The sequence below is a fragment of the Cystoisospora suis genome (genome assembly GCF_002600585.1).
Source record: "Cystoisospora suis strain Wien I chromosome Unknown contig_1562, whole genome shotgun sequence".
Classification (NCBI taxonomy): Eukaryota; Apicomplexa; class Conoidasida; order Eucoccidiorida; family Sarcocystidae; genus Cystoisospora; species Cystoisospora suis.
Window position 1 is genome coordinate 23,651 of NW_027154362.1, and position 20,195 is coordinate 43,845.

Consider the following 20,195-nt stretch of genomic DNA (forward strand, 5'->3'; position numbering starts at 1 on the left):
CCTTTGACCAAAATGCATGCTGTTGCGAAGTGTAAAGATACTGCAAGTGCACGAATGGTAATTTGCTTCAAGATGACTCCTCTCTCAGAACTGAACTGGACGTCCTCACGTCACTGCCCACGCCTGCTAAAGAAACAAGCCGCAAGCTGAAGTCCCTAACAGACAGACCCGTAGATGAGGAGGGAGCTGAGCGAGCTCCTCTGGCGTCCATCCTCTCGTCTCAATTTTTTGAAAGGTCACTCCTGTCGTTCGTCTTCCCGTGACTACATCCACGCTCGGATTCCGTTCTTCGTCCTCACTCCTTCCTGCTTCACAGATGGCATCCCAGCAGCGCATTCGTTCCTCGATCCACCGGCGCAGGGGAGACAGAGTTGTCGGCCCAATCATTCCCAGAGTGGCACGGAAAAAAGCTCTCGACGGCCACCGTTCTGTAAGTCTCTCTAGACACGCTGTGGCTGCTAGGAGCCTGACATCCTCTGCCCGAGCACCGCGCAGAGGTTGCTCCAAGTCGCCCAGAAGAAGCGCTGTGTTCATGGACAAAACGTAGGCCGTCGATGCTGCCTGAGAGATGAGAGAAGAGTGCTTTTCGGCTGAAGCACCATGGGAACAAGCTGCGGACCGTCTGCCCTCAGCGTCCGGAGGCACCACTGCGCTCTTGTCCCCGACATTCGGGTGTCTCGTCGTACTGTCAACTGTCGTAGTTGCGGCACTTCCGGGAGGGTCCTCAGTTGCAAGCTTCTCTGCCACTTGTCTCGTTCCTTCAGGCAGATGCAAGTACATACCCGTGTCCTCCGCAGAAGATACCGGAGTCCCAGCTACTCCAGTGTCCGATTTGACCCGCCCTAGAGTGTCACCTTCACCTTCAGCCTGTCCTTGGTTCAATTCATCACTTGTGTGATGCTTCTCGATGCCCGTGTGGTTGTCCTCTCCTTTCTCCAGCGCGCCTTCCCCACTAGCCCCGTCCCTCTCTGACTGGTTCTGTTCTTTACACTCCTCTTTGTTTCTCTTTTTCTCTCCCCTTTTGATGTCTCCGTGGCCGTCAGTCATCGAGACATCGTAGTTTGTCTTTGCTCCTTCCTCTGCTAACGGTACAGTAGTATCTTCCTGTTTTTTCAACGTCTGCGCCCTCGCAGCAAAGTCACGGAAGAGGTATGAATGCAGAGGCGTAGCGGCGCGCACAAGCACACTCACGAGATCAACGTCCATCAAAGCAGCCAGCTGTCTGGCTTCTGTCCTGCCCCGTAACTCGTATAACACCTTGGCGATCGCAGACTCGGGTAAGTCAAACAGAATTGCAAACAAGTCGTGCTGGCCCTTCTTCGATCCCTGTCCAGGGATTCTGCGTGCGGTTCCTCCTGGGGCCGCCCCTGCCTCTGGTTCTTCCTGCTGCGAATCTGCGTCCGGGCTCGCAGCAGACGCCGCTGCAAGAGGGCAAGCTGAGCTATCACCCGTCGTGCTCGTCTTCTGAGATCCGGGTGACGCTTCGGGAGGCAGGTGCACCGAACCAGGAGCCCGACCTTCTACACGAGATTTCAACCTGCGTGTACGGTAGAAGCATCCGTCAGTTAGGCTGCAACAGCCGCACGCCAGCGACCCTCGCCCGGACTCTTCACATCGTGAATTACTCCGATCAAACTTTTCTGTAGCTGCCTCGGTCAGCTCTACAATCCGAGATAAATACTCAAGGAAATGGAGAAGATATTTTGAAGACGCTCCTCCGCCCTTGCCCCAACCCGACAAGACGCATGTCCCCCCAGTCACTCCGTCACTCCCGTCTACCCCAGATGACCCAGTCTTTGAAGAATAATTAGCTACTGCACCACTATTGCCGTCCGAGTCCATGCACCCTGTCGGACCTCCTGTGCCACTTTTGACGGCACCGTTCCCTGTTGCATGCACCGGGGACGAGGCACCAGGGACACTGTCAGCCGCTGAACTAGGGAGCGCGCCGCGGTCAGCGGACGAGGAAGGGGCGTGGCACCCGTGGGTATGATGGTCGTCACGAGTACTGGGCAGCAGTTCAGCGCTAAGCGTCTTAACAGCTGCATCAAGAAAAAGGCGAGCCGCCTGCGACGAGGGCAGGGAATGCTTACCCTCCTTGATGAGTTGCAAAGCTTCTACCAAAGACGCCACTGCTGTCTTCTGTTTCTGAAGAGAATATAGATGCGACCTCAGAAGAGCCGGCTCAGTCGGTAGAGCCTCTACATCTAGCAAAAGTCGGGCTAGGGGACGAGAGGATGCAGGTGACGCATTTCGGGCTTCCAGAAGGACATAGAGCCTGAAGCGTGCACAAGCATGAAGAGGGAAAGAGCACCGCGACAAAAGTGCGGAACGGAAAGGCAGTCGCGGACGAAAGTGGTAACTTGAAGAACACAAAACGCGGCTCAAGCCGTCGGGAAAAAAAGCCAAACACGTACTGAACACCCCCAGCCACGCGACAACCCAGGAAAACCCTGAGAAGATCTGCGAAAGCGGGGCAACCAGTAGCGCCGAAATGAGGTTGAAAAACGACAGTTGCCAAGAGGGTGAAGGTGGCCAAACGCAGGGAGCACGGACGGAGACACACGGGCAACACAGACCACGGGATGGGGCTCGGCGTAGAACGACACTTCTTGGACAGCAGAGCTATGCACAGACCGAGGTTGAGACAATGGTTCCCTTTCTTAAACCACGCTGCGCGTCGGCTCCAGGGTCGAGAACAACTGCGGTCACACGAACTGGCTTATACCCTGGAGGCGACGGCCTGCAACAGCACCTTCATCCTGCCCGCTTTGATGCCAAGACAGGTACACATACACTCCGGACAGTCCATGCAGCCCCGCCCACATACCGTCTGCCAAACTGGCCATTTAGCTCCCTTTTGATCATGAAGAAATCACGAAGAGTGAGAACCGGCTTTTCGTCAGTTCATAGGTAGGAAACCAGAGAGAAAGAGAAGGTGTGCGTCCTTGTACAGGTTGAGTATGCAAGCGACAGGGTTCCCTGGTCCTCTCGTTCTCAAAGGCGTGAGTTCATATGAATACTCTCGTGCCGGTGAATGTTTCCAGGAAGCTCTGTTTCTTGTAGTGCACACGAGTCGAAAGCCAGTCTCTGCTCAGCTGCGGCGATAGTTTCTCACCTGTCAACGAACGTCCTAAATAGTGCAACGAAAGTTTCTGGCAAATCAGCGGCTTCCGCTGCAAACCCGCCGATAAAGAAATCTTCTTCGGAACGGCTCGTGTTCCCCGATCCTTTCTTCTGCTCCCCTTCTTCGGCATCACCAGCCTCATCACTCGACCCCGGCCCATCTCGTTTCCCTGCAGCAGCGAGCTTCGTTGCGTATTCTTGTCGCTCAAGCTCTGGGACTACACGCATGGACTTGCCTCGGAGCTCTAGTGTACTGGAAGCCCGTTTCAGCAGATAGACGCATGCGGAGGTCGAGGGAGCCACCGAGACTGCAGCATCGATGTAGGCGTACAAAGGCACCAAAAACGGCCTGGCGCCCAGAAGTAGAAACGATAAATCTACCAGATGTGGGGAAAAGGACGAAACCGTGCTCGCGAAGGCCGACGGGCAGCCGCGGCACACCGCAGGGAGCGCAAGAGGATGAGAGATCACCGTTGACCGCAGAACCGAGCTGTCAAGAACTCGCACAAAAGCACACCATCAGTGCTCGGAATCACACAATACTGCCAGCAAGAAGACAGACGCACCGCTAGAGAGCTCAGCAGCGAGCCAGCCAAAAGAAAGGAAGAACGGACAGTACATGAGACGGGAATCATGTACCGCGGACACGGCGAGGATGACTGAGGAAAGACAGCTGTAGGAAGCCTGAATACCTAAGGCACCACTCCCGCCGCACTCGAGCATACTTGCCCTTCAGCCGTTTTCCTCAAACCAATTCCGAGACTCATCCCCTAGCGCAGCTTTGCGACTAACCGGGCAAACAGAGAGATGCTTGGTAATCAACGGAAGGACGTCGATCGTCGGTCCAGAAAAAAACATACTCGGTTGCACCGGCGCGGCACGCTCCACGCCCGTTCATTAGAAAAACACAAAGAATAGGGGCCGGCTGGAAACGTCAGCGGGAGCGTCTATAGAGCAAAACAAGGCGGGCGCCTATTTCCAGATTTTCCGCAGTGGGGGAATGGTTACGCGGTCTCACCCCAGCCTCGACCGCTGCTTATACGGGCAAAACTACGGAAAGAAACGGAGAGGCAAGTATCACGAAGCGTCTGTACAGGAAGATGTTAGACATACTCGCTCATAGAACGGACGCTTCTTTCCACGAGCACGTCTACCACATCATCCTCTTGTCGGCTTCGGCCAGTCGTCAGTACTCGACGGAGCTCAAAGAAGGCTTGAGCAACGGCAACACCCGCTTTGATACTCTCAGGCAGCTCGAAGTATTCCATCAGCCTCCTGCATAGGACAGATACGTAAGCTGATACCTACACGAATCTCAGGACGGATTAGACGGACTACAACGCTCACGGAAAGCTTGTGACACCGCAGCGAAGTAATAGCGATTCTGGAGGTAGATCACCTACGTTAGCCCTACATCTCATTGTCTTCGGTCGACCGGCGTGTATTAACAGGTGAATGTCACCATGAGCAGGAATGAGATGAACTGAATCGGAGAACCCGCTTTGGAGTTCCAGAGAAGACGAAGCCGACAGTGGCACTGTTGTCTGTGCAATGCACAGCCCATCAACAAAACCTTTCTACTGCCGCCTTCTCAATCCGTGGATAGAGAGGAAACAGTGGCGCCAAAGAGCGCGGTGAAGACGTGAACACAGACAAGGGACAAGGGGACTCTTCGGATGTGGCTTAAGCTGAAACTCTCATGACCCGCCACACACCAACGTGTTACCATTACCGTGACTTATCAACGTGTTAACATTAAGTGATTGCACATGCCTTCAAAAAGAAGCTACACTACGCGGGTTGCCCCGGGGACAGATGAGGAGTCTGACTTCATCAGCAGACAGACCACACAGTTCCAACAGAGTCGTCGTAAGCAGCCCTCAAGAAGCCGCCGCATTTACCAGATCATCGTCATGAGAGATAGAAGTGTCCCCCTGGTTGTACAACACTGCAACGAACACGCGTGTGCCAACTTACGCGCAGGAGGCGAAGTCATTCAGTTGAAGCGTGCGGGCAACTAAGATGGAAGGGGAGGATAGCAGATAGAGAAGAAATGGATTTGCTTCCAAAGAGATCCGGAGATGCGGCTGCGGTGTGTGCGACGCTAACGGTGTAGTAAAGCGAAGGACAGCTCGACAGGCCTCGGCAGTTTGCACCGACGCAGCAGAAACAAAGGGAAAACTATCTAGAGCAGGCATCGCCGCATACGTTTCAGGGCCTAGTCCTGGAGAAAGAATCCAGTCATCGTCCTCCTGGACGGCTTTCCCTAGAAAAAGATCGGAATGGACCTCTTTGTTTTGCAGAGAAGAAGAACCAGACTTCAACGTTTTTGAGACGGGGCAGCACGCAGAAGCGGGAGACATGACAGGAGGAACTTCAGCATGCGGCTGAGACCGGTATGGGGGCAAGGACGAAGTAGCAGAAGTACTCCAGAGCGACAAACCGGGAGATGACTGACGAGGCCGAGACGAAGATACGCGGGAGCCAGGCCGGAGGGTCACTACCGCTCCTATCCGGCGACACCAGGCAATCCAACGAGGAGAGAAAATAACAGAGGATCGCCTGCTACGGTGCTGGATACAACGACCCTCCGGCGCCCCCAATGTCTCTGATTCCTTCCTACCCGTTGGGTATCCACGTACTGGGATCTGTTGCCCGAAAGAACTCGTTGCGCAGTTGAGACAGCCGTCAGGCGAACAGGGATTACGGAGGAACGGCAATTCATAAATACCAGGATGATCTACAGATTCACTCAAAGAAGAAGAAAGAGAAAAAGGACGAGCAAGGCTTGCATCACTGACAGAGCAGAGGGCTGTGGCGTCAAAGAACTGCTCCAAGCAGAGCTGTCCGCGCCAGAGAAGTTCCTGATAGAAGAATTGAGGACACCGCACGCAACTGAAACTCATGAAGAATACAAGGAGAAGCGCACTCGGGCACCGCAGAACTCTCTGATGATGAGTATTACCTTTCGAGGAATCCTCTGTTTCTCACTCCCGCCTGTGCAACAAGCGGACAATTTATGGACTGTGTGTGCACATTTGAGTCCAGCCAGGAGCTTGCGCGCTCAGCCGTTAGCATGAATTGATATACATATAGGAAGAGAATACAGGCTGGGAGACGCTGAAATACAAAGCAAGGCACGCCTAGGGGTAGATAGACGGATGCGTACCAATCAGGACACACGGACAACCCATAGCCAAACCAGAGAGATTCGGCAATAGCCAGGAACCCCGGGCTCCCTGTACACATGACACTTTGTGTAGATTTCAGCCACCTAGAAACACACATGCGGGATAGATACTGTTGTGGCTGCACTATGAGCAGAACAGGCATATCGCACTGGCTCTTTAGCCCATGGGTAGTGGACACGACAAATCCCTCGCATCCCGTACCCGTGTAAACAAGTCGAGGGCTCGAATGAAAAGGGATACACCTATCTTGTTTTTCTTCATTTCCGAAAAACACCCAGGCATTCCATGGCCCTCGTCAGAGTCGACGTTGCTCCCGTCCAAGATATCGGCGTCTTGCTCCTCCTCGAGCAACTCCAAATGTGCTCTAAAGGGAAGAAAAGGAGGTCAAACGAGGCACGACCGACTGTTTGTTGTTGTTGGCGGTTACGGACATTCCCCTTGCTATGACCCACACTCAGCAGACTGTAGCCTCAAATGATGATGGCCTCTCCACATCCTTCAGCTATTGTCACGAACTGCCACATCCTGCCTGTCCTACTATTGCGCTCGGGGTTGCGTTATCACCAGCAAGTCTGCTTCGTCCAGCTGTCATGTGGCTCACGGGAATATGCCCGAAGACCCCACCGAAGCACCGGAAGTTTCCGTCCAGTGTGACTGCGGTAAACAACAAACCCTTCGGGGAACTTAACACCACATGCCCGTTCTTTCGTGACTACAACCGCTCCATTTGTTGACGCCTATTCCACGCAAGAATCTCTCCAGGGATTGTGCGCTCGAGGCTTGAAGACTCCTGGTACAGCACTAGGAGAACAGATTCATTGAAACACTTGCTTGCGGGGGCCCAAAGGAAACCAGTATCCGTATGCCCATTTCCTGTATCCCAAGGTACTCATACAAAAGGCTTCTCTTAAAAAAAACAGTCGGCTACAGGCGCAGTGAGGATTGTACTGTCCCATTAACTTCCAATCTGTGAATGCTTCCGGACCTTCGTCATGCCTCGGCGACGTGTGCGGACTAGTAAGTATCATCGCAGCTTCGAAGCGTGCGCTGAAGCACCTGAGCATATAGATACGTCACAGTCGGAGCAGTTCCCTACTACGTCTGTCGTTGTTACCTTACGAGCATGACGACGGACAATAGCACACTAGGTGGCACGACAAACGGCTGACGTGCTGTTTGTGAGCAAGAATTCCCTGACTGTTGTTCTCCCGCTAGTCTTCCGCTTGTCGGCGGGGCGGCGGCGGTGAAGCAAAGACTGCAGAGATGCAATAGCAACGACACTCTGTATGAGACCCTTTTCACCGCCCTAATCAAATCATTTAGAAGTGGCACAACCTCTCTCAAACGCATCTGGACAAAAGCCACGCCTTTTTTTCCTCCCCCCAGTTCGCCGTGCTTTCGGCTTATCATTTCTTCTCCAACGGCCGTACTGCCCCTCCCGCCGTGCATCGACCCTAAGGCCATGCCATGTCCAGATTGACCAGGCGCATTCCACAACCATCTTCCCGTCCTTCCCGTGTCTTGCCGCCCCCCAGTCTGCTGAGTGCCTCCGCCATCCCTAGCACCGTTGTTCGGACTTGAGGTAGAAGAAGGCCATTCAGTCCCTCCCGGAAGACTGGTTCCTGAAAGGTCGGGACACGTTGTCTGTCCTACGCTTGGCCTGTTTGGCTGATGCATAGATGAAGCCGAGCTTCTGGCGAGCGCCCCACTTGCTGAAGAAGCGATCACTTTCTGTTGTGGCTTCGCCCTTCCTCCCGCCGGTGAGGCGTGTACAGAGGAGCTGCGTAGATGTCCTGGAGAGGTGGCAGGTACTCCAGGAGGCGACCCAGATTTCTTGAACGACGCGTTTGGTGTGCACCTTCTGACGGACTTTGACAGGTGAGGAGACGTGACAGATGTATCGGACTGCAAATCCGAGGAGCTAACAGATCCGGAGGCGCCAACGGGGTGTGCAGGAAGGCGACAAGAGGGATTTTTTGGAGGCAAAGGGAGGGAGGGTGTGGTGAAGACAGCAGACGAGGGCAGCGAGCATGAGACGTTACAGCAGTCCTCAACTAGTTGAATGGCTGCCCGGAGCGCGAAGTACATGTAAGCGACATCTTCGTCATGGCTTCGTTCCAAGACTGTGGCCGCCCGGTCTGTATGTGGCAGGGCGGAAAGGCCAGAGAAGAAGACTGTGACGGAGATAAGGGGGAGGCGACAACGTGCACGAACCTAGGGACAGCAAAAAGATAATACATACCACAACCGTATTCTCGGCTACGAACAGTCCGGAACACGCCCCGCCTCGAGCATTACGAGCAAAGATGTTGGGTCGGTGCCATGGATATTGAGATTGCTTTGGCAGCCGAGTGGTCCTCATGTAGTAACGTCTCTAGCGGTGCGTGGTGTTACGCTGACGCTGCACAAGAGAGATGTCGAAGTCGGGATCAACCCTACAGATCGCAAAGGAAACACGAACTTGATACAGATCTAAAGTGACAGCACTCACGAGCGGCAACAGATCGATGACGCTTCCTCCTGAATTTTCCCAAGACGGAAGAAAGCCTACAAGGCTGGGTGATGGACCCATACTGAGAAAAGCACACCGTGGACCGCAAAAAGTGACGGGAAAGAGGATACAACACCGAATGATGGCCTACCACATAGAGGATGGAGTGCCTCTGAAGATCATCGAAAATCTCAGCGGCGATCCAGGCGGCTTCCCCTCCGGCATCTCCTTCACTTTCTCCCTGAGCGTCGATTGAAGCTTTCCCTTTTATGAAGTCCTCTTCTTCCTCTTCTGAAATGCCACCCAGTTCTCCTTTCCGTCCGTGCCGCCCCTCCCAACCAGTGCTTGTCCCGTCTTTGCCGTCATCTCCCCGACCTAATTTGTCGTCAAGGGACTTGGATACCCCTGCCTGCAGCCTATCGTCCCCAACAGAAACTGTACCGGCCTCTGAATACTCTTGCTCTTGCTTTCTGGAAGAAGACAGACCCATACCCGAAAACGGAACGCGTCCCGTTCCGCATTCGTTGTAGGCCTCGACTTGAGATGGAGAGCCATACTCCGAATTGACGGGCACGGTAGAGCTCTTAGACACCGAAGAACCGCACACCGCTCGCAGACGCGTAGCGGCCTCCGAAGCTCTAGCGACAGCGGATTCACGGAATACCGCGGAGGAGGTCGCAGATGGAGGAGTGATAGAGCGCGTTCGAGACGATGGTTGTCGCTGACCGTGTGCAAGAAGAAGACGAGCCAGCCACCAGCTGGCTGCCATCTTGAACGAAAGTATCTGGTGTAAAACAAAGTCGGTCAGCCAAGTAAGAAAAGCTTACAACACAAGAAAGGACAGGACATACCTTCAACAAAAATACGATAACCAGTTTCGCTGCCCCCGTGGCCTCGGAACTGGCAGCATGACATACGTGACTACCTAAAACGTCGAAAATTTACCATGAGAAAATGAAACAAGCCCAGAGGGGAAAAGGCGACAAATTTCTAACTGAGAGACGAGAAGCACGACCGATCCACTCAGCATGCGTTTCTGCAGTTACCCAGATCCAGTCTTCTCGCTACCTGCAACTGCAGTAGCCCCAGTCGCAGCAAACGTCGGCAAGCAGGTGTCCTGTCAATTCCAGCGGGTCGGTACCCCAAGGGCCGACGGCTGGAGAACAGGAACCTTGATTCTCGTGAAATGAAATTCAAAGGGAAAAAACAGGTTTCCGTGTCTCAGGCCACTTGAAGGTACGGGGCGACGCTGCGGCGCACGTGTTTTCGCTACTCATCGGCATGGCTATGAGCATTTGTGCAGCAGGACAAGAAGAGGTACGCACGGAAAGAGAGGCAAGCGCACAGTCCTTCAGGCTTGTCCCCAAAGATTGCATGTGCGAACTCAGGTGTCAGTTACCTGCAGGTGCTTCCGCACTTGGGCATCACCCTGCGTGCAACTCCACGATCCACGTTTCCTACCGCCCTCGAGTTGTTCGGTATCTCCACTTGCTCCGCTTTGTTCCGTCCTCGCTGCTTTGTTTGACTGCAGCCGCTCTTTCCCTTTCTCCTGGAACCCTCCCTCAGCTGCGTCTTCTGTCCTGGGCATCCCCTCCTTGCCTTCTCCACACGAACCGCCTCCACGAGAATCCCCGTCAACACCGCCAAGATCATCTAAGCAACCCTCAGAGAGCGGATAGGCGACCCGCTCGTCAGAAATGGCTCCCCCCCCTACTCCTCTGGAAAGGTGTTGAGTGTCACTCTTTCCCTGTTGACGGTCAACCCTCGTAGTTCTGTTGCTAGTGAGAGACGTAGTAGTAACACTACGAGATGCTTTTCCCTTTTCCAAGCAAGATTTGTCCAGACCCTTTATTGCTAGTTGGTGATCGTCCCTGTCCCCGTCATCTGGTGGAGCTATGAGGTACCCCTCCTGCCAGACAAGGTCCAACAACTGTTGCCGCAAGAGCATTCGGCCCTCAAACGCACTCCAGCAGAGTAGAACGACCAGAGGCCGAAGTTGGGGGAATGGTGTTAGAAGACGTGAAGCAAGTACGAGCTCTCTGGACGTTGAACCAAAGACAAAGAGAGGTAGCGAACAGGACGAGACATGGTCTCTCCGGACCCCGTGCAGTGGTATGCCGAACACACTACGGTAAATTCAAGTAGCCCAAGGCACACAGACGCTGATAGGGAATCAGTCTTCACTTGTCCCCTCGCGCTGGAAAAAGAGATGAAGGAAGACCCTTCCCCTAGCGGCACATTAGATGTGCCACCACAGTCACGAAAGAAGCATCTATCGAACCTTTGAGATTGGAAAATGACATACGGCGCATTCTAGAAAATGCCAAGTACTTTCTCTGCTTGCCATCACTGAAAAGAATCACGCGAAAACAGACGTGACAGAAGACTGAAGAAACCAGTGAGACCGCACAGCTTGACACCGCCAGCGTCGATCTAGTAACCTTACTTATGCTTTCCACGAAGTTTCTGTCTGGGAGAGTCACAGAAACAGGAGATCCACCGCTTCCTCCGTTCTCCATGGCTGTCACCAATGACATATAGAAGGAACGCGGTAGTAGCTGCCCTCAAAAAGAGACTGGACAAAGCAAGTTGCGCAGCTGTACGATGTGGACAGCTGTGCAACTTGCATCACAAACATCACATAAGGTAGAACAGTGCAGCTGCAGTCATGTATATTCCTGCACCGGCAATAACATGCGCTACTTGGCTCACTTGAGACTCAGAGAACTTCTCGCGCCGACAGTTGCTTGTGTCTAGTGTAGAGGCCCTCTGGAGAACTGTACGGATGAGTGCCAGAAAGGAGGCTTACCGATCCAGCACGAGTTCTATGGCAGTCCGGAGAGGAAACTCAACGCAGTGTTGTTTCGTCACGCGCAAACATGCATAATAGCTATCCCAAAAAGCTGGGAGTGGAATACCGAAGGCCGTGGCAAAAGCAACCTCTTCTTCCGCTGCGACATCAGACGCTTGGCCGATGTCAACATGAACATGTCCGTCAAGTTCCCTGTCTTGGCCAAGGTTAAGATTATCGTCAGAATGAGAACATTCCCTGAGCTCTTCTCCGCATGCTTCCTTTCTCTCGGTTACTTCCTCGCTCATGAAGCGATGCCCTTCTGGCGACCCCCGACCAGACGGTGCTGCTTTCAACACATCGTGATGAACGAGTGAAGAATTCCCTTCCTCGTCTTCCATTGTACTGTTTAACCGCGACCCTGGCTCCAGCGCCAGGTTTTTTTCCTCCGTCCGATATCCTGGACCCCTCCGGCAGTTACCTGGACCGGCGCCACATGCATGTACCAGTGGCAGGCGGCGTGGCTGTCTCTGCTTTCGCCAACTGTAAAACTCGTCTTGGGCCCGCCGCAGTAATGGACGGGCCAAAGACGAGACACCACCTGCTGGAGTGCGGATGAGGTCAAATGCAGGAGGGAGGGCAAGGTGTGCCATTTTCAATCTTACCCAGTGGTCGTCCAAATGAGCGTACAGCTGTAGTGTCAAGTAGTGCAGCTCTCCATAGTTAGGAGTAGGAAAAAGAGATTCACCTTGACGCGCGTACTCATTTGGGATGGCACCGGCCAGCTCGCTCCTACTGCCGAATCTTTCCAGCGATAACACAGAACCCCCACGTGCGGCTTGTTCGAGCTGGCGGAGCGTAGACAGCGGGGGGGGCGTAACGAGCGGGCGTGAATTACTCAAAGGAACATGGCTGAGGAGAGCTTCGTAGACAGAGAGACGAGAGATGGTACTCCTGTGGGCAGAAACCGCAAGGATCTAAACGGTCTGCCAAACTAAACTGTGATATCGCGCACGGGCTGTACCAATAACGACACGTGTGTATGATACACAAGAGTGCCACGAAGATGAGAAATACAGGCCGCTTGCACCAGCCATGACACAAAGAGACAGAGAAACTCTCCTAGAAACCGAGAATAGCCTCGGGTGACTTGCGAGATGAACGCTTCTACCACTCCAGACGAAAGTTTAGGGGTGCACACACGCGCTGACTGTAGCCTCTTCTTCGTCGCATTCGAAAAGACCCTTTCCAGATCCGTACCACCGCAATGGAACCAAGTCACGTCTAGGTGCTTCGCGGAAGTAAAAGCACACTACGCTGCTCTCCCAAGCCAAGAATAAACACCGCGGTTCTTCAGATGCCGACGCAGATTGGGGAGTGCAGCCACCCCGTGCATGGGCCAAGCTCAGAAGCGAGACATGTTCTCTAGTAGAAGCCTCATGCAACGGATTCCCCTCCCAAGAAAACGGAGTGGGACACCACACAGCAGCGTAGCGACCGCCCAGCTGGACGTCACCCTGCTGCAGAATGGATGGCTAGGGTCCTCTTTTCGCGCCGCTGTACTCTTGCAGCCTAGACTTGCCCGGGCCCCCTTCAGGGCCTGGCGCCTTCTTACTTCGAAGGCTGCAAACGCCTGCCACCACGTGTTCACCGTGTTGAGACAGATGGGACAAAAGAAAGAGGAGAGAAGCACTGCGGAATGCGTTTCGCTATCTGAGGTCCTTCAGATCCACCAAAACCTTCTAGAATTTCAGGGCAGAAAAAGGAGACGAGAGAACCACCGGGAACGGGATATGTGAGTCGTGTGCTGACGTCCAGTCAGATGCCTTACCTTGGAGGACACCGGCCGAAAATCCCCAGATCCCTCTTCTGTTCGTCACCTACGCCTGCTGACGTTCTACAAGCTTCTCGTTGTCCCTTCTTCACCCTGTCACCCTCTATGCCACCACCTACACCTCCGTCTTCATCTGATTCCTGACACACGCTCTTATGGGGCACGCTGCTTTCGCACTCCTCTATTCGCGTCGCGCGGTCGCCGTCTCCACTTGGCAATTCTCCCGCCGTTGGCCCCCGTGCCATCGTCGTTTCTAGATCACCTTCTTCGCTTGCCCAAAGCTTCACATTGAGTCGTGAAGAAGCGGTCAGCGGTGTATGACCACATCCCGCAGGACAGTCGGCAGTATCACCGAGGACGTTGGACTGACCCTCGGCCAGAGAGAAACTCGAAGTCGACGACCTCCTTGCACGTGCGTCCTGACATGTATTAATCTCGGAGATAGAAACGCTTGACCGATGGTCTCCGCAAGTAGGCCCTCCCTTTGTGTTTCCACATTGGTCGTCTTCACGGCCTCCGCGGTCACCTCCAGCCCCACCTTGGGTTCCGCTCGATGCCCCACTTACCGCAGCAGCTTCACCGGCACCGCTTTCCTCTTTGGAAGCGCCTACGTCCCTCTCCGCGCTCGTCAACTCACCTGATTCAGTCTTTCTTCCTCTCGTGGTGATACCTGCAGCGCGGCTGTCAGAGTTCTTTCTGTCTCGTGAACTTTGACCCTCCACCCACTGCTGTCGCCTCGCTTCACCACACTCGCCGTCTCCTTCGTCCTTACTGTCAGTGGGCCTCTCTCCTCCCGCCCCGGAGGCAGTGAGTTGATTGAGAAACTTCGAGAAAAAGCGAGATGCTCTCGCCGCAGGCTTCTGCCCTCCCCTTTCTTCGTCTCCTTCCTCGCCGCGATCGGGGCTCATATTGGCTGGAGACTCTTTTGAAACACCTGCAGCTTTGTCAGCCGGCACCCCCCCGATTTGCAGCCGGCGAGAAGTCGCAGATTGTCTCTCACTGCCTGTGAGAGTGCTACTCTGTCGAGCCCGGTCTTCCTGTGCCGCATCGGGCGCAGCAGCGTGGGTTCGGCCTGAACCTAGAAAGTCCGCGTCTCTCGCCACACCACGTTGTCCCACAGAATCCGATGCCCTTACGGGAGAGACCTTAACTCCAAGAGTTCTGAATCTTCTTTCACTGGTTTCACTGGTAAAGTCCGGGTCCCTCAACGAAGACGGCAGGTGCGGCCTGGACGGAGGATCGACGCGGAAGGCTGTGCTCGCTTCCGAGTGGGTTGCTGACGGTCGGCGCGAAGCAGAATGCGACGGAGGAATATAAACGGACGAGAGAGACACAAGCGACGCGCGACTGGAGAAAGAGTGGGCTGCTTCCCTGAAAGCATGGCGACCCCACAGGACGCTTGTTGCAGATGAGGAGAGATATTCCCGAGCCGTCCTTTCAGTTCGGGAAAATGTGCATACGAAGTATATCCACAGAAGAGCAGACGCCCAAACGTTACTCACGCGAAGGGTCACGCATGCATAGAAATCGGTGGGCAGGCTTCAGCAGCATTCCTTTCCTCCACAACACATTCATGGGCCTTCTGGAGAATCGAGGAGACAAACACATTAAGACACTGACGACTCTCGTACGCCACCCAAGATGGACCTAGGCCCCTAGTCACTCCGGCCGCGGCAGTTGTCGAAGCCTGGAGTCGTGAGACCTTGCGCCTGTCCACAGTATCAATGTCGAAGTCACTTTTGTGAAAACGCCGCGTGCGCCGAAGCCCAAGTGAATCTGTGAAATGCGCAGGAAGACTGACAGCTATAACGAACAAAGCCCAGCGCCGCGTTTCTGCCGCCGCGGAACAATACTTTGTACGGCACTAGGTGTATACCGCCCAACGAACTGAAACAGGACCGCTGCCTGTGTCCGAACGCGGTTTCCCGCCCACCACCATTCTGGGGCCTCTCGGATAGAAGCCTGGGCAACTCCCAGCGTCTTTACACTGGAGGGGGACAAAGACGATGAGCACCTGAGGTCAAAGGGGCACCGCAGCGTCTTTTGTGGGAGGACGGATCCCGCAGCACAGCCGCAGGATTAGGCAGTTCGTTCAGCTAATCATTGTGTCCGTTCGTCCGTTGTCGGATATGCACAGCAATCGTACCCTACAATTCCTTGCGCGCACCAAGCCCGGAATTGCCCCCTCAAAACCACTGGCGTACAAACGCGACGGCCGGAGAGTTATACGGAGAGGGACAACGCGAGATGTGAACTATACAAAAAGAAACCGCGTACTCGACCACAGAAAGGAGCTGTCTCTTGCGACTCAAGGTGCTACTCGCCGGACTCACCTCCGAGCCTCCTCCGCTTCTTTGAGAAGCGGAAGCATCGATGCCTCGAAAACCTCAGTTAGGCAACAACGTGCTGCATTTAAGTCAAGCCAGACACATTTTCTCAGAACTCCTCCTTCTTCCCAGAACATGTCGTCAGTCTCCGTTTCTCTTTCCGTTCGCTCCTCGTCATTCCCATAAACCAAGTCAGACCTTTCGCAAGTGGCCAAAGAGACCGGTCGAGGGTTCGTACTGCCGGCAGCCAGCTGAACACGTTCCTTCTCATCCGGCTCGCGCAAAGCCCTCGCAATGCCCCATTTACCGCACCTCGGCCGGGCGATGCTGTTCGGCTGCTGCGCGACGCTTCCTACCGGTCTCCATGTCCCGCCTTCAGACGGAGAAGCATACAGACCCGCAAAGGCATCGACGGGGGCATTCGCAGTGCTGCCCTCGTTGGGAGCACCGCCGCCAGCGCGATGTCCTGTAGAACCCAATGACGCCGTCCCCGAAGAAGCCGGAACCCCTCCGAAACCACTTCCACCCTGTGCCTGTGCTCCTTGTGCAGGGCCCCCAGGAGCGTTCTGACCGCCTCCTGCTACCCCCCCGGCCTGGTTAGCTCCTCCGCCTGAAGGTACTTGGGGCGATTCCGGAGAGCTGCCAGTCCTCCTATTGATATTAACAGCCGAAGTGACACCGAAGGTGGCGAGATTCGCCAGGAGAGGACGAAGCCTAGGGAGAAGCCGTTCATTCTTGCAGTCGTCATAAAGAGCAACGAGTAAACTAACGATCTGGAAATGAGACTGCAAGCTTTGTCTAAGCAATTCAGCTCGGACAACCCTTAGTGGGTCGACTACTTCAACAGAGAAGCATGATGAGGTGGTGTGACCTTTTTCTTCTTCTCTGTCTCCATGAGAATGCAACGCACCGGGGACCCAACCGGCCTGGCATCGTGAACCAAGTATCGCCAAGCCTGACCTTCCTCCAGCGCACTTTGTCCCTTGTAACAACGAACGCAAGGCGCATGCAAAAGCAATGGAGAGACTCTGTGCATACCCATACTCGACCTGTGGGCGCGAGAGAGCGGCGCACAGTGGGAGGATGCCCGCCGTAGAATCTAAGCGCTGCAAGTGATGAAACGTATCGCTTCTGAAACCAGAAGGTGAGAAATAATCCGAAGTAGAACTCCATGAAATTCCACGGTTTCCCGATCTCTCTAAGAGCGACTCGGCCGCAACTCCAACATGCAATTCATGAAGTTTCCTCACCACCCGAATCAGAACCTCCGCTGCACACACCTCCAAACCTGTGGGTAGTGGGAGCTCTGCCGTCTTGCGGGGAAAGAAGAACGAAAATAAATCCATCCCTTCGTGAAACGCCGCTTCCATGTACAAGCGCGTCTGCATGTGACAACGGGAAAAGTGTGACTGCCTCATGGCTGCTGCAGGAGCGCTGAAGTCAGCCACGTCTTCAGAGGGTCTGGCACTGTCGCCCCCAAGTCCAGCGCTACGGGGCGACACGCCGAGGAGTTCTCCTGTCTGGACCGAGCTAGGAGGCTGAGTCAATCCACCGTATGGAGTTTTGTCTGCAGGGTGCATCGACTGCACGCCACGGTTGCTTAGAGGGGCATATGCAGCGCGTACCGCACTAGTACCGGAGATAGGGGTTCTCAACAAGCGACTGCCGGGTACGCGGTAGCCGGCACCTGAGGCATGCCGGCCCAAGAAAACCCAGCCATCATCTTCCGTCTCATCCGCACTTTCCTCGCCTTCCCTCCCTGGCATCTCTCCCGCCCCCTCCCGTCGGCAAGGCGGTTCTCGAGATGTTCCACAACTACCTGAGGTGTATTCTGTCGCACGCCGCCTGCTGAGAGACTCTGTCTGCTCTCCAGAACGTGTACCTTCACCCGGGGTCGGACAGGATACAACGGCAACGTTAGTCCAGGAAGAAACACTCGGGTAATCAGCACCCTCACGAGGCGCTCCGACTTCTTTCAAAGAACCCCACGAGGAGAGGAGAGCGCGATGAGCTCCTAAGGCCGTAGCCCCACGGGAACGTGGTACTCTCCACGGCGGTGAATAAAGTGGCTCAAGAACAACAGGTTGAGGAGGAGGAGGAGGAAGCGAGGACGTTCTTGAAGCATTCTCAAACAGAGAACGTTCGATGCTTGCTGGATCAACGACGAATCGCTGTTGTCCCGTGGAATCCCGCTCTTCCCACGTTATGCTGGAGATTGCCGCTGTCCTCAAAACTGCGGCCGCAGTGGTATCCTGAAGTGCGGGCCTCGCAACCCGGTCTGGGTACCGATCGTCAACGCCTCGTGGATCTTCTCCTTTGCCCTCGATGCTGCCGGCTTCACCCTTCTCTATCCTGTGCTGTCGGCCGGGATTGGCTGTGCCTCCCCCTCTCCGATGCGACCCAGCATCCTCGGTGTCTCCAGGAGATTGACTTCTGGCTTTTCTCTGTACACGCGTGTGTGCTGGCACTTGGTCTCTGCCCCCGCCCCCCTCCCCCACTGCACTCGTTGCATGTCCTTGCACCACCGCGCTTCTACTTCTTCCTTCAAGCCCAGGCGGCACGAGAAGGGGGAGAGAGGAAACCAAACCTAGTGACCTAGACTTCTGTGTATCATCACACGAAAACAGAACAGGGGCAAGGGGAGCTGAGGCTCCCAGGGCCAGGACCGATGCTGGTATGTACCCGATAGCTTCAAAAAGCGCGAGGGCAGCAGCGGGGTGTGATTTCATCAGAGCGGACAGCTGGTTGACCGCATCAAACGACAGCACCGGACTTCCTTGCGCATAGGTAGCTAAACGGTTTCGACGTGAAACAATGCACGCTGGGAGACGTGAGAGCGAAGCGGGGAGAGTGTAAGGAAGAGGAAGCAGGAGAAGGGAAGGGAGATGAACAACTTCTGGACAAAGGCAAGAAAATGAAGACCCCCCTGATCGGAAACTGGAATGAGAAGTCCCTTTAGAGCTCGACTCTTGCGGTGGAGTTCCTGCATTCGCGCCCACCGAAGCTGTGGGTGAAGGAGTCACCGTCGCGCCCGGACGCTCTGGCGCCTTTGTCGAATCTTTTTCCTTGTTGAACGTGTTTCTGTCCCCATCGAGGCTCTCTACTCCGACCCGCCCGGGCTCGCGAGAAGGCGGCACCGTGGATTCACTAGCGTCTCCTGCTTGAAGAGGACAGCCGAGCAGCACCGCATGCAGGATGCGGAGTTCTGTGGCCACCTCCACCGAAAGGATACTGGTACCGTGGCTTGCGCAGTCCAGCAAGGCTTGGGCGAGAATCAAATCCATATGTAGGCGTCGCAATAGCCATAGGGGAAAGATAGAGGTCAAAGAAAGATCTGCTTGGTGAGGAGTAAAAGACGAATTCCCCAATGGGGCAGCGACAGGCACACCGGAGGCGAAAGACGGAGAGCATAGGCAACCCGGAGAGGCGGGAGGCGGTGACGGATAGGAAAACGAGGACGATGCATGAGGGGACGAGTCACAAGATGCACAAGGCGACGGAGCATGTCCTTGAACTTCACTGCTAAGCCTTGCATCGCACCTGCTCTTTGACACTGTAGAGTTTGTCGTACACCTTGGTCCTGCAGGCGAGGTCAAGGTACAGACAAAACGCCCTGATGCCTCCCTGCCGCCCTTTGGCGGTTCCTTTCCTGTAGTAGGAGCCGGCAGAGCACGGACCACTTTACATATATGCAGCAGCTCGTGGGCACACAGCCACGCAAGATGAGCGCTGCTGGGGACACTCGCAGAGCACAGCCACGTTGGAGGCGGCCCGTGGAGGGCGAGAGCTGCTGCAAGAGAAATGGCATGACGCGGGTCTGACAGTACTAGCTGGTGGAGAATTGCTCGTGCAAGCTCAAACTGGGATAAAGAAAGGCAGTTTAGCAAAACCGTAGTCACTCTCGACCTTTCATGTTCGACTAGGAACGGGCACAGCGCGCTACTCATCTGCACGCCATTTGTGCCATAGAAAGAATCAGACATTCGTCCGCGGCTCCGCCTGCGGCGAGTTCGAGAAAGGCAAGAAGCTGGAGATCGAGTAGAGTCAGAAGAAGAGGTCTCAGGAGAGGGAAGAGAAGAAGCGGGCTCTGAAGAAGGTAGGCGTGAGCAACAACACCGCTCCACGCTTCCCTGAGACTGGCACATCGAGGAGCCAGTGGCAGGGAGATCACTCGCATCACCACCGCAACGCTGAAACGATGTTCGTCTCGAAGAGGAAGGTGGCGGGACAGTGCCTCTGCTTTTTCTCTGCCTTTTATCATGCTCTCGTCTCCGCCGAGTACAACCCTCTTCGCTGCTCCGCGCCTCGTCCCCTCTCCCCCGCTGGCAGCGGACTGTCCCTGCCATGGTCGGTCTCGGCACACTAAGGCAGTCGCCAGTCTGTTTCACTCCATCTTCCATAAGGCGACACAGTTCCGGGAAGCAGAAAGGACCGC

General features: G+C 54.9%; 1 protein-coding gene across 1 annotated transcript in view; it reads right to left on the reverse strand.

Moving 5' to 3' along the window:
* The window catches only part of CSUI_003490 (uncharacterized protein), a gene marked incomplete at both ends in the record, with an annotated part of 34,345 nt that extends 14,239 nt beyond the window's left edge, over window positions 1–20,106 (reverse strand). The window contains 11 exons of the mRNA XM_068063688.1: window positions 169–2,278; window positions 3,119–3,616; window positions 4,240–4,401; window positions 5,104–5,990; window positions 6,519–6,681; window positions 7,432–8,531; window positions 8,960–9,592; window positions 10,208–10,847; window positions 11,618–12,553; window positions 13,431–14,804; window positions 15,767–20,106. Of these exons, the coding sequence (XP_067924332.1) occupies window positions 169–2,278; window positions 3,119–3,616; window positions 4,240–4,401; window positions 5,104–5,990; window positions 6,519–6,681; window positions 7,432–8,531; window positions 8,960–9,592; window positions 10,208–10,847; window positions 11,618–12,553; window positions 13,431–14,804; window positions 15,767–20,106 (12,843 nt within the window). The remainder of the gene's footprint in view (window positions 1–168; window positions 2,279–3,118; window positions 3,617–4,239; window positions 4,402–5,103; window positions 5,991–6,518; window positions 6,682–7,431; window positions 8,532–8,959; window positions 9,593–10,207; window positions 10,848–11,617; window positions 12,554–13,430; window positions 14,805–15,766) is intronic.
* Between the last annotated feature and the right edge of the window lie 89 nt (window positions 20,107–20,195).